At 34.3% G+C, this 14727-nt stretch overlaps 1 protein-coding gene across 36 annotated transcripts in view; it reads left to right on the top strand.

Annotated features, from left to right (window-relative positions):
- MYO9A (myosin IXA) overlaps positions 1-14727 on the top strand; it is a 290205-nt gene that overhangs the window by 172394 nt on the left and 103084 nt on the right. For all 36 annotated transcript variants that reach the window (XR_011527256.1, XR_011527254.1, XM_070576153.1 and 33 more), the window contains 3 exons: positions 4542-4685; positions 6351-6390; positions 12747-12869. Coding sequence is in view for 34 of the 36 variants with exons in the window: in XM_070576153.1 (XP_070432254.1) it covers positions 4542-4685; positions 6351-6390; positions 12747-12869 (307 nt within the window). In the remaining 2 variants the exon portion in view is untranslated. The remainder of the gene's footprint in view (positions 1-4541; positions 4686-6350; positions 6391-12746; positions 12870-14727) is intronic.

A 14727-nucleotide genomic window follows, 5' to 3' on the forward strand; every position in this document is an offset into this window, starting at 1 on the left:
TCTTTCCGCTTATTTAGATCTTTAATTTCTTTTAACAATATTTTTTAGTTTTAGTCTACAAGTCTTATCCTTGTTTTGTTCAATTTATTCTTAGGTATATTATTTTTTATGCTGTGGTAAATAATGTTTTGCTTTCATTTTTGAATTGTTCATTGCTGTTGTGTAGAAATATAATTGAATTTTGTAATTTCACTGAACTCATCTGTTAGTTCTAATAGTTTTTTTAGTGGATTCCTTAATTACATGAGATCATGTCTTATGTGAATAAGTGTAATTTTACTTCTTCCTTTCCAATTTGGATGTCTTTTATTTCTTTTTCTTCTTAACTGACCTGGCTAGAAATTTCAGTACAATGTCAAATAGGAATGGCACAAGCTCATGGCCTTGTCTTGGTCCCAATCTTAGAAGGAAATCTTCCAGGTTTTTTTTTTTTTATCATTAAGCATAATGTTGGCTGTAGGTTTTTAAATATATGCCCTTGATCTGATTCTTGAGCTTTTGTATGTGACATCTCTTCTCTGTCTCTAAGTCTCAGAATCTTGGAGGATCTATCTAGAAACTCTATTGTTTGGGTATTGAGTCTACTTGATTGATTTACAGTCTTGTGACACATAACAACTTCTCAGTTGACAGTGGACCACATGTACAATGGTAGAGCTGTAAGATTAGTACCATATAGCCTAGGTGTATAGAAAGCTATCCCATCTAGGTTTGTGTAAGTACACTCTATGATGTTCACACAGTGACAAATCACCTAAAGAAGCATTTCTCAGAAAGTATCTCTGTTGTTAAGTGATGCATGACTGTATTTTGTTTATGATTTTCCATCTTGTTTTGTTTTGCTTTATAAGGAATGATCTCTCCCAATTCCTTATCCCTAAATCTCCTGTTACTAGTAAAAGGTCTTGAAGTCATCTTTAATTCCCTCTTTCTCATACATTCCACATCCTATCTGTCAGCAAGTCATATTGACTTACCCTAAAATGATATCCAGAATTTCACCACTTCTCACTACTTCTACGTGAATTGCCCTGGCATGGAAGGCTGGCCCTGAGCTATCATCCATGCCCATCTTCATCTATTTTATATGTGGGACACCTACCACATGGCTTTTGCCAAGTGGTGCCATGTCCGCACCCGGGATCCGAACGGGCGAACCCCAGACCACCCAAGGGGAACGTGCGCACTTAATTGCTGCACCACTGGGCTGACCCCCATGATCTACCATTCTTACTTCCCCTACTTAATCCAGTTCAGCCTTGGTGACTTACTTCATATATCTCAGATTCATTAACAGCATTCCTGCCTCGTGAACTTTGTCTTTGCACTTCTCTCTGCATGGAATGCTCTTCCAGATAACTATTTGATTTGCTTTTTTTATCTTCTTCACATCTCTGTTTAAATGGAATCTTATCAATGAGGCCTCCCCTGACTATCTATTAAAAAGCCTAGCATACTGGCAATTTTTATCCTTCATCCCTGTTTAAAATTTTTCCTTAAGCCCTATTCTCTGAGATGTGATATAGTATTTTCTTTTGTGTTTTATTGTTTGTCTCCTTCCACCTGAATTTAAGCCTCATGAGGGTAGAGATTTTTGTTTGTTTTGTTGATTGGTATATGCCTAGTGCTAGAAAAATAATTGGCACTAGTTGATGCTCAATGAATATTTTTGAATGAGGGAATGGGTATATTCTTCTGCATTTCATTAGTGTTACATTTTTAATTTTCAGGAGCTTTTTGTTACTAATTTTGTTTCCTTGATGTTTATCTTTTATAGCATCTTGTTCTTATTTAATAGATGGAATATTTTCTCTTTTCTCTCTAAATGTATTAATGATAGCTTTTTTTGGTTGTTTTTTCTTCACTTTTTTTAAATTGAGTTCCTAATAGTTTACAACATGTGAAATTTCAGTTGTACATTATTTTTTGTCCTTCACAATGTAAGTGCTCTCCTTCACCTCCTGTGCCCACCCCCAGCCCCCTTCCCCCCTGGTAACCACTGAACCGTTTTCTTTGTCCATGTGTTTGTTTATCTTCCACATATGAGTGAAATCATATGGTATTTGTCTTTCTCTGTCTGCCTTATTTTGCTTAATACCCTCCAGGTCCATCCATGTTGAATGGGATGAGTTTGTCTTTTTTATGGCAGAACAGCATTCCATTGTGTATATATACCACATCTTCTTTATCCAATTAGTGGTCGATGGGCTCTTGGGTTGCTTCCATGTCTTGGCTATTGTGAATAATGCTGCAGTGAACCTAGGGGCGCATGGGTCTCTTTGAATGGCTGATTTCAAGTTCTTTGGATAGATACCCTGTAGTGGGATGGCTGGGTCATACGGTATTTCTGTTTTTAATTTTTTGAGAAATCTCCATACTGCTTTCCATAGTGTCTCCACCAATTTGCATTCCCACTTGCAGTGTGTGAGGGTTCCTTTTTCTCCACAACCTCTCCAACATTTGTTATTTTTTGTCTTGGTCATTATAGCCAGTCTAATGGGTGTAAGGTGATACTTAGTGTAGTTTTTGTGAGCATTTCCCTAATGATCAGTGATGATGAGCATCTTTTCATGGGCCTATTGGCTATCTGTATATCTTCTCTGGAGAAATATCTGTTTGTATCTCCTGCCCATTTTTTGATCGGGTGTTTTGAGATTTTATTGTTCAGTTGTGTGCATTCTTTATATATTATGGAGATTAACCCTTTGTCAGATATGTGATTTGCAAATATTTTTTCCCAGTTGGTAGGTTGTGTTTTTGTTTCAATCCTGTTTTCCCTTGCCTTGTAGAAGCTCTTTAGTCTGATGAAGTCCCATTTTTTAATTCTTTCTATTGTTTCCCTTGTCTGAGAAGACATGGTGTCTGAAAAGATCCTTCTAGGACACTGATGTTAGAGAATGTACTTCCAATATTTACTTCTAGAAGTCTCAGGGTTTCAGGTATTACCTTCAAGTCTTTGATCCATTTTGAGTTTATTTTTGTGAATGGTATAAGAAAACGCACTACTTTCCTTCTTTTACATGTGTCTGTCCAATTTTCCCTGCACCATTTGTTGAAGAGACTTTCCTTTCTCCATTGTATGTTCTCAGCTCCTTTGTTAAAGATTAGCTGTCCATAGATATGTGGTTTTATTTCTGGGCTTTCAATTTTGTTTCATTGATCTATGTGTCTGTTTTTGTACCAGTACCATGCTGTTTTGATTACAATAGCTTTGTAGTGTATTTTGAAGTCAGGGATTGTGATGCCTCCAGCCTTGTCCTTTTTCCTCAGGATTGCTTTAGCAATTCAGGGTCGTTTATTGCCCCATATGAATTTTAGGATTCTTGTTTTATTTCTGTAAAGAATGTCATGGGGTTTGTGATTGGGATTGCATTGAATCTGTAGATTGCTTTAGATAGCATGGACATTTTAACAATGTTTATTCTTCCAATCCATGCGCATGGAATGTCTTTCCATCCTTTATGTTGTCTCAATTTCTTTCAAGAAAGTCTAGTTTTCATTGTATAGGTATTTTACTTTTACTTTTATTCCAAGATAGTTTATTCTTTTTGTTGCAATTGTGAATGGGATTGTGTTCTTGAGTTCTCTTTCTAGCTGCTTCTTACCCCAACATTCAACTAGTAGTGTTCCTGGTTTAACCCTCCTTTCCCACCACTTCCCGAAATACTTGGTACCAGCAACTCTGAAGCCATTTGGGAGTTCTGCAGAGTAAATAGGAATGCTTCTCAACTCTCCCCACATCCGGTTTATTATTTCTTTCTCAGGCTTACTACTGAGAAAGCAATGTGCTTTCTATATTCATCTACTTTCCATATTTCAAAAATGTGTTACTGCTGTCTCTTAGTATTTCCCTTAATTCTTAAGTGTTTATTCTTTCAACAGTTATTTTAGTAGTGTTTTTTGGGTTTCTGGAGGAATCCAAATGTGTTTCCAGTTTGCTGTCTTTACCTAGAAAGCCCCCTAGTCTTTATATTGTAATCACTGGTAATTTTATCTGTTTTGTTCATTCCTGCACCTCCAGTGCCTAGAAGAGTACTCAGCCCATAAAAGGAGCTTTGTAACTTTAGTTGGTATGTGTGTAGTGAGCGAGTATGTAAATAAGACCTCCCAGAGGGAAATTAAACATTTAAGAGAATGGAATGGCCTGTTAGAATTGTAAATGCCTTCACTTGCATTTGGAAGTTCTAAAATCTAACAAAGACAAAAGCCATTACATTATAATACCTTATATTATTTACTGATTGTTAAATGGTTAATAATATGCTTAAAGATACTAGCTGCATGATATCCTCATCTACATTCACATTTGTGTGTGAATATGCCAGAATCCATAGAAATTTTTTGTTCTGAATAAATAAAATGTTAGACCTAATTGATTGGTGATCTCTCTGATAAAACCATTTTCTGCTGGTTTAGCATTTTTTCTAAATTTCAACTTAAGTTTATAAAGTCTTATTTTACTTATTTAAACATTTTAGAGAGTGTTAATTAGAGGTGTCTCAGTTAACTAAAACAAATTGTACTATATTTAATTTTTACAGTGATACATTTGATTTTTCCTGGAACGGCAGAACTGGGATTCGCCAGAGCAGACTATCAAGTAGCACCTCCTTGCTTGATAAAGATGGGATATTCTCTAATTCAGCTAGCAGCAAACTCTTGGAGAGAGCCCATGGAATTCTCACGTTAGTATTGATTAGTAACTTGGATTGCTTTTCATGACTAGTTTAAAATTTCTGGCTGAAAAAATGAAGAGGGGTGATGGTGAAGCATTATTTTCGTGAGTAGAATTTTGAGTGAAACAAGACTCAAAAGTAGTCATTATTTAGAGCTATGAATTTCATGCGTTATAAAGCCAGTGTTTTGTTTGTTTGTTTGTTTTCATTTCACCAAGAGAATAATGGTTGAATGTACTCACTATGTAGATGATTCTTTATTGCTCTTTGACAGACCCTACCTCCAGAGAGAGAAAAAACTTAGCTCTTTTTAGGATTCCTAGTCTTTAACTGCAATTGTTCTTTAATTCTGGTAGTCCTAGCAAATTAGTCAGGGAAATCCCCTCCATAATGTTGGATGGGATCGTATATAGTGATATATAACACTTATCTGAGCCTGGCATTCCTCATTATTTGATCATAGAACTGGTTTGAGGACATGGATATAACCATGCATGGTGGATTAGTAAAAAGTTCTCAGCTACCTATATCAGCATATTTCAGACATTTCCAAAGCATATTTTTTGACTACTAGCTAGAGGTCTGACCAGTAGCTAGAGGTCTGACTGAATTGGATTCCTTAATCCCTGTCTAAGTCATTGCTTAACAGTGTTAAGAGGTTCAATTTATGTAAGTCTTGCTGTACTCCAGAATTGTGAATTAGCCCATTTAATCCTCACAACAACTCTAAGAGGTTAGTGTATTACCATCCTCATTTTACGTTATTACATAATGAAACCAAGGCTTAAAGAAGTTAAAATCAGGGGCCGGCTCCGTGGCCGAGTGGTTAAGTTCGTGCGCTCCACTGTGGCGGCCCAGGGTTTGGATCCTGGGCGCAGACATGGCACTGCTCGTCAGGCCATGTTGAGGCGGCGTCCCACATCCCACAACTAGAAGGACATGCAACTAAGATATACAACTGTGTACGGGGGCGGGTTGGGGAGATAAAAGCAGAAGAAAAAAAAAAGATTGGCAACAGTTGTTAGCCCAGGTGCCAATCTTAAAAAAAAAAAAAGAAAAAAGTTAAAATCATACCTTAGTAGGTGGTAGAGTTTAGATGCAAGCCCAGGTCTTTCTGACTTCCCAGCCCATGTTCATAAGCATTGGGCTTTATTCTCTTTTTTTCTGTAGCCATAAAACAACCTTCTTGATATAAGTATGATATTGAGTTATGAATAAGAAAAAAAAAGAGCAGAAGAGAATTTTTAATTTCCAAAAGTAGAGGATCATAAGTTTTAGTGAAAAGTACCTTTTAAAAATTTATGAAATAGAGCATCTATTTAAAATCTTAAAATGACAGAAACTGAGTTTCTGTAGGTATAAGAAGGCAGAGCCCTATTAACATCCAAAAGAAAATGCAACTTTAGCTTTGAATGTACAAAATTATGTTACTGATCATCAGGCTTAAATCCGTTTATGCCTAGCTATAGTACAGAGCTGTGGTCTCTTTTCTTGTTCTCTTTTTCCCTTGCTTATTCTTCTTTCCCTAAGGTGCTTGCTTAGTTGAATCAAACAGTGTTTTCATGTGGAGGACCTATATCTTGGAAATGAGTATAGAATCTGTTGTTTCAGTAGAGTCCTTGAAGTCATTCACCTCTACAGTAGTTTTTTCTAATGTTTGATTTGTTTCTATAGGAGAAACAAAAACTTCAAATCCAAACCTGGCCTTCCAAAGGTGAGTGTTATAAAAAAACTTTTTCCATTGGTGTCTTCCTTCATAATTATTTTTTTATTACTCATGCAAACAATCTTTTTGAATTAAAGACAAGAAATACCTTATTTATACCCCAAATAGGGATTAATTGTGTGCATTCAGTTGAATCCATTTCAGAAATAACACTGGATATTATGAAATGGCCAAGCTTAATTATTCTGATAAATATTTATTTGTGATATATTCCATTTTCTAGCATTTGTAAAGCTTCTGAATACGAATGAAATTTTTGTTGAGTAATGGCCTCTTTATGTAGATGTTTTCATTTCTCCTTGAGTCAGGTTAAGATCAAATTCTGAGTTTTACTTGATTGTAAAATAATTTCTGATTAGTGCTAGTTAGCCAGGTTTTTCTGAAAAGGTCCATGGAGGCTTGCAGGTCTCTCATCTCTGTTGTAACTACTTAGCTCTGCTGTTGTAGCACAAATGCAGTTATAGACGATACGTAATTGAGTGATTGTGACTGTATTCCAATAACAGTGAAATTTGAGTTTCATGTAATTTTTCCTGTGCCATTAATTTTTTTTTCTACCGTATAAAATGGTGTAAGAACAGATTTGGCCCACGGGCCGTAATTTGCCTCCTCTGATCTACATTCTTTATGCAGAGATGACATTCCAAAAATATTTATTGCATTTACTAAAGAAAGAAAAATCTTACTGTTTCTTTCTCTTGGACCCTTCCAAAGAAAGAATCCTGTCACTTGTAACTTTGTTGATGAACATAATTCCAAAATTTTAAAGGAGCTGTTTATTCTCATGATTCTCTAGTTCAAGAATAAGGAAATGACTCTGTCTTTATTTTTCTTCTGCTTAAGTCACCTTAGGCTTAATACACTGCTGATGTGGTGTCTGATAATGTAAATATTGTTTTAAACCACAGAGCACAAAGGAAATTAATTTACATGGTTTTCACTTATGTTCTTAGCATGAAAAGATTTTATGTAGAGACAGAGGAAAGGAGGCCAAATTTGTTATCAAACGTCTGTATCTGTTCATTTGTCCTTTTTTTTTTCTTCGTTCTATAGCCATTTAGTATTTTGCATGCTGCTTTTGGGCCTCGCTATTTGCACTGTTCTTTTCACTCTCCTCAAGTGGATAACTTCTTCAACTTCATATGATAGCCAGCGTGAATAGGTTGGATACATCTGAAGTAAATAATTCTATTGAATCATCAATCATAGGAATCCCATGTGTTTTTCTCTTTTTAAATTAAATGTGGCTATTTTTGTGTTTAGTGTGTCTCATAGATTCAAATACATATGTTTAATATTAGAGAGGCAAAATAGCCTATAAGAATATAGACTTTGGAGTCAGACTGATCTCCATTCAAATTCTAGATCCGTTACTTGCTCTGTGGTTTTTAGAGTAAGTTCTCTAACTTGTCTTAACCTGTGTCCCGTCATTTCTAATGCAGGGCATTATACGTTAGGATTAGATACATGCATGCTTAGCAGTCAATAAATAATAAGTATTTTTCTTCATATTTTCTACCAGAACATTTAGAGCTGAATTTGTGGCTTATCTGTACACATACATGTATGTATGATGTGTGGTTTGTTTAGTAACCTCACTCTTCATCGTATTTTTCCTCCTCTTTTTTAAATATGCCTCTCTTTCTAATTATGCTTAATGAATGTCTTGCTTATTTCTTTCAGTCCATTTCAGATCAAGTCAAAACAAGTATATGTTAATAAAAATTAAAATGGGAGACCCTATATCCTCACTGACCGTGGTCATTTGCTGAATATTTCTGTTGCATTGAGTTAGTTTTATATATAATGTGGAAAGAAGAAACAGAAGTGTAGATAACCTGAAATTGTTTTTTTTTCCTTCTTCTTTTGCTCTTTTGTGAAATCTGCACCCTCTTTCTTACCTTGCTATATGAAGCATTATTGCATTCATTGTACAACTTTTATAGCTGCTGGAAATAAGATTTAGTCTTCCCTCTTGTGGGCACTTCTAGTACGTCATTTTATGGATATAGATAAGATAAGATAAGATGCTTTATTTTTATTACAACCCTGAATAAACATAGGCAAATATTTAACAAATATATCCTTCAATAGCTCTTAGCCCTCTGTTAATATAGTTTTGATAGTACTTTCCCTTTTCTCTCTCAGAATTTGTTCCCTCTCATTCCTTGAAATGGTCACTTCTGTTAAATCTACTTTTCTAACATGACCTTTTAATTTCCAGTCTCTTTTACTCATAGTTGCCCTGCTGTACATTTCTACTTTGACACCCTGCTCATCTCTCAGACTTGATGCCCAAAGTGATTTTAGTGTGTTATTCTCCATTTTAGTCACTCAGGCTCAAAACTTGAAGTTAATTTTATCACCCATTTTAGTCCTCTTTAACAACATGAGCAATATTTTCTTTCTTTTTTTGGTGAAGGTAACATTGGTTTATAACATATAAATTTCAGGTGTACACCATTATTTTTTGACTTCTGTATAGACTACCTCATGCTCACCACCAAAAGTCCAGTTGTCATCTGTCACTGTCACATGTGCCCCTTTACCCCTTTTGCCCTCCTCCAACCCCTGTTCTCCTCTGGTAACCACCAATCTATTCTCTGTATCTATGTATTTGTTTGTTTATCTTCCATGTGTGAGTGAAATCACACAGTATTTGTCTTTCTTCATCTGACTTATTTCACTTAGCATAATACCCTCAAGGTCTATCCATGTTGTCGCAAATGGCAAGATTTCATCTTTTTTTATGGCTGACTAGTATTCCATTGTGTGTGTGTGTGTGTGTGTGTGTACGTATGTACACATACACATCATCTTTACCGTTCTTCTGTCAATGGGCACTTAGTTTGTTTCCAAGTTTTGGCTATTGTGAATAATGCTGCAGTGAACATAAGGGTGTATATATCTTTTTGAATTAGTATTTTGGTGTTTTTTGATTAAATACTCAGAAATGGAATAGCTAGATCATATGGTAGTTCTTTTTTAATTTTTTGAGTAATATCCATACTCCAAATTGGTGGCTACACCAGTTTACATTCCCACCAGCAGTGTACATGGGCTCCCTTTTCACCACATCCTCTCCAACACTTGTTATTTCTTGTCTTTTTAATAATAGCCATTCTGATGGGTGTGAGGCAATGGGTGTGGTTTTGATTTGCATTTCCCTAATAATTAGTGATGTTGAACATCTTTTCACGTGCCTGTTGGCCATCTGTATATTTTCTTTGGAATAACTTCTGTTCAGATCCTTTGCGCATTTTTTAATAGGGTTGTTGTTTTGTTGTTGTTGAGCTGTATGAGTTCTTTATATATTTTGGATATTAATCCCTTATTGGCTATATGATTTGCAAATATCTTCTCCCAATTGGTAGTTTGTCTTTTCGTTTTGAGATGGTTTCCTTTGCTGTATGAGCAATATATTCTTAATTTTTGTGTCTATAGTACCTTGCACAGCAAGTAGTAAATAATTGATTTAAAAAGAATGTACTGATTAATTAAGCTGAATAAACTAAACAGTGAAGATGGAATTAAGAAAGGAATAAAGTAGATAATGAACAGAAGACCTAAGAAGGGAATTAACTCTATATCCCTTTTCTGCTAGATCTCTCACCCACGTTCTAATTTTTGGTTTTTATCACCTTATGCTGAGCTTTTGCAGCCATCACTTAACTGGGTTCATCTCTCTGGGGTCCTTAGCCTCCTGCTCTCCATCTAGTTCTGTTCTGTCTTGTCTCCCTTTTCTCCCTTGCCCTATTTTATCTTCTTCATAAATCTTAAAAACTCTCAAATTATCATTTATTTTTTAATGTCCTTGTAGGCTGTTTCTGTATAGTTGAATGCAGTGTATTCCTAGCATTTAGAACAGAGCCTGATGTGTAGATTTGTTGATTGATTTGATCATGGTAAGTTTTATGGGTAGAAGTCTAGTCCCAGTTGCTGAGGAAACATTGCTCAAAAATCGTTAGTTGATAACCCTTTATGCCTTAATCTAAACTAATGTTTATTTAATTACCTACTCTGTACCAGACACTGTTTTTGGCATTGTGGTTATGGGGATAAACAGTCTAGTCAGAGTCCTTGCTCTCTCACAGTTTATCTTTTAGAGAAATAAAAAAAACAACATACAATTAAGCAAATAAATGAAAGGATAATTTACACCATATTATGTTCAAAGAGGAAAATGAAGTGACATATTCTTGACTTAGAAGTGGGCTACTTTTTGGGTATTTAAGCAAGATCTTTATAACGAAGTTTGTGTGTTAATCAATGCCAAGAAAAATCAAGCGATGTGAAGGTCTGCCTATAGGGTATCCCAAGCAGATGAAAAAATTGGAAAGACACTGAGGTGAGAATGAATGTGAGGTTTTGTTTTTGTTTTTGTTTTTTCACTTTTCAAATTAAATTCCTTCAAAGCGAGGACTTTTTTTTTATAGTTATTTGTTTTACACAGTCCATATGATGTTTTTTCACACAGTGACAAACATTTAGTAATGAATTTTACCATTGGTTTAGATACAGGTTTATAAAATGAAACCATTATTTCCATGGTCTTTTTCTGGAAAGTGTGTTGAATAGGGGGAAAAATCATTTTCATCTTTAGTGCTAGTTTGTTTTTACTTACGGATAAACTATAAAATTCTTCTAATTGAGTCTTCATCAGCGTGTAAAATTATTTTTTCTTAATATACAATGAATCTTCTTGTGAGAATTGAAAAATACTAATAAGAATAAAGCAAAAACCCTCCAAAATTCAACATACACATGACATTTTGAATATAAGTTATTGTTTTATGTGGCTTTTTTTGGTCAGTAGTATTTGCAAATATTTTTCCTTGTTAGTAAATACAGGTTTACAGTATCCTTATGAGCTGTATAGTATTCATTTGTGTGAATGAAGCATACTTTATGAAAAGAATTGCATATTATTGCAAATCTCTGTTCATAATTTTTCACTATGTTTTGAAGTACATTGTTAGAAATAACATTCAGATCTTGTTTGATAATCTCTTTAAATAAATATCTGGAAGTGAAATTGCTTATCAGGAAAGTTATACTGATTTGCATTCCTAAGAACAGTGCATAAAATGCCTATTTCTCCACATCCTCACGAATACTGGGTTTTGTCAGAATTTATTATGTTTGACAATCTGCAGAAAATCTCTTTAAAAGAAAATGTGTATTTCTGTGATTACAAGTGAGATTGATTGTCATTATGTTGTCATTTATACTTTATTTGAGAATTGCATATTCAGGTCTTCTACTCATTTATTATGGTGGGATATATTTTTAAAGGATTTTTACAGTTCTTATATACAGATGATAAGTCTTTGTCATTGTTGGAAATGTTTTTTCTTAGTTGTAATTGTTTAAGCATATATTGTACTTATTGCCACTTGAAAGTTTCTATTTTTTAATGTTTATATTGTCACAGTTAATATTTTTTAGACTTTTAAAAGCTCCCAATCACTTTACTAATATCCTATTTTGTATTCTTTAGTTGCTTTATGCGTAACTCCTATCTTATTATTAAGGTTAATAATTAGCACATGAGGATGAAGGTTGATAGGGACTATGTTTTCTTTTTTTCTGTGTATATATTCTTGGCATACCTGGTATAACCCTGGGATTTAATTTAATTTATTGTCTCTATGAGTCAGGATTCAGTTGCAGATGACAGTAATCACTGTAGTTATTTTAAGTAGAAAGGGGCTTAATTCAGGGAGATGCTTAGACAATCATTAGAAGCCTTAGAGTTTCAGAGAATTAAAACAAAGAGGAGAACTGACCCCAGTTGTCGTCAGAAAGCTAGGAAATCTGGAAGCTGCCTTTGTAGCTGCTGCTTCCAGTCACACACCACCTGTAGTATAATCCAGGAATCAGGAAGAAGCTGCTACAACTATTGGCTCTAGGGCTAAGGTGTATTTACTAGAGTTGCAGTGACAGTACCAAAGTTCTGCACTCTGCCTCTCAGCACTCACAAAAGTAGTACCTGGACACTGGGACCACAGAAAACGAAAGCACTTTCATGTACATGCTTGCCAGCAGAAACAGAAGCTAGTAGCCAGAGGCTCTGCCTCAGTAATGCCTTCCTAGTTTCACATGTGGCAATTTAATTGATGAACTGCAATCACATCTGGGACCCAAGATGCAAGAGAGTTTGGGAAATATAGTTTTCTTTTTAGCTGGAAAGCTTTTGCAGGAAAGCAGAAGGAGTGCAGAATCTCCCATATCCACCTCAGTCATTATACATAAGAAATAATGAACAGTGGCTTACAATTTTGTTTTTCCTATTCTTAAATTAATTTATGTGAATAATTTGGTATTTTCCCCTTTGTTTTCAGCACTTACTAGAGGTAAATTCTTTAAAACACCTAACAAGACTGACCTTACAGGATCGAATTACCAAGTCTCTTCTTCATTTGCACAAGAAGAAGAAACCTCCCAGCATCAGTGCCCAGTTTCAGGTTATTTCCTATTTTACTTTATAAAAAAAATTTTACTTTTAACAAAAAGGAATATGTTTCTTTCAGATTGGCATTGAAAGGTCACAGTGATCTGCAGGATACCTGAGTGGGATATGACTCCTGTAACTAAAATGCCATGCTATAATGGTCATTTTGGAGAGAAGTACCAAAGATGGAAAAAAGTTAGCTGCCTTTCTTTCTCATCCTTGTATATCTGGATAGTGGATATCCCAAAGAGTGATTCATTATTTTTAATGTGAGGAGAAAGGCAGCAGAAAATTGATATTATAAACAAAATCTGCCTTAAAGCCTACTGCCTGGATATAGTCACTGTTAACATAACGATGTATGTTTTGTTCTCTATATATTTAAACCTCATGCTACTGTCATTAATATTTAAATGGGATTGTAGGATTTTTTTTTGTTTGCTTATTTTAGTTTTGTATATATAGAAATTCAGTTCCTTTTATTGTGACTGGGCGTTTAAGAGTAAGTATGATCATAATAAATTAACCAAATAACTTGAGAATAATTTTTCAAAATACATTTCTAATTACTTCTTCCTGTTCTTCTCAAGTCATCTCTCTCTACTGTTCTATTCATTTGCTAGTTTTTTATGAAAATGAGCTGAAAATCTGATGAGTAACAATGCTTTGCATAATTTTACTCTGCTTCATGCTTAAATCACAGAAGCAAAGTGCATTGTTAACTAAAAATTTCTTTTATCTGCTGGTAGCTGTATTTCTATATGTTATCACTTTTCTTAATCCTCCTTTTTAAGCCAGAATACTTGAATGTAAATTATCTACTAATATGTCACTGTATATGATCTTGTTTGATTTATAAGCACAGTTCTTCAAATTATGGGCTAGAAATGTCATTTTATTTTAGACACTTCTCACCAGATCTAGAGAAAAATTTGAATCTGTGAAGGCCATTTGGTCAAATGCTTTCTTTTAAAATAGAAAGAAAGAAACAGAAAAATCAAGATGAAAAGCCAAATAACTTACTATGTGCTAATAAGGTTAAAGGAAAGACAGTTGAATATAGTGGAAGATCTGCCATGAATTTAAAAAAATCTGTCTTAATTCATAATCCTATGAGTTAATGATATTTGATTATTAAAAAAAGAGAGATGTTTCTTGGCCAAGTGTATCCATACCTTGGTGCTGTCTTCACATTTCCAGAGTCTGGCTTTTTACTTGTAGATTTAGAAATGCAAAAGTGAGTGGGTTATAGGGAAAAAAATCATGCTAAGTGATAAACTATACACTGCTTTGTAAAACAGTATCAAAGTGTATTAATATACAATGAGAAACGGAATTATAAGCAGACTTGTTACAATTGTTAGTTCATTATCACATTTTCCCCTGATTAGCAAATCAACATGGGAAGCCTAATTCTGATCAAAAGGTAACTTCATGAGCTTCATATCTGAAAAGGAAGCATTAATCTCATAATTATGAAGAGTAGAATAAAGCTGTTAAGTGTCCTTTGTTTTGTTACCTTGGATCTTTTACAGGTGCCTGTATACCAAAGTCATTCTTTAATCTGAATAGTACATTATAGCTACTACAATAAAAACTTAGTTATAATTACAGTCCTCTTATGTCCCTTAAAATCCCCTGAAATTTAAGAATTTTGGAGAATTTATTCTCAAGTTGTACTTATGTGTTGTATGTAACTTTTGCAAAAAGGGCCATCTTTAGTGTTTCTAATATGTTAAATATTACAAAAGTAATTGAGTTGTTTTGATTATTTAGAAAATACAGGTGAACAAAAACAAGTGAAAATCATTTGCCATCCAGAGATGATGACCAATGTACCATATTTTCCAAATCCTTTACTAAATATTTAT

Source organism: Equus przewalskii, chromosome 1 (genome assembly GCF_037783145.1).
Source record: "Equus przewalskii isolate Varuska chromosome 1, EquPr2, whole genome shotgun sequence".
Classification (NCBI taxonomy): Eukaryota; Metazoa; Chordata; class Mammalia; order Perissodactyla; family Equidae; genus Equus; species Equus przewalskii.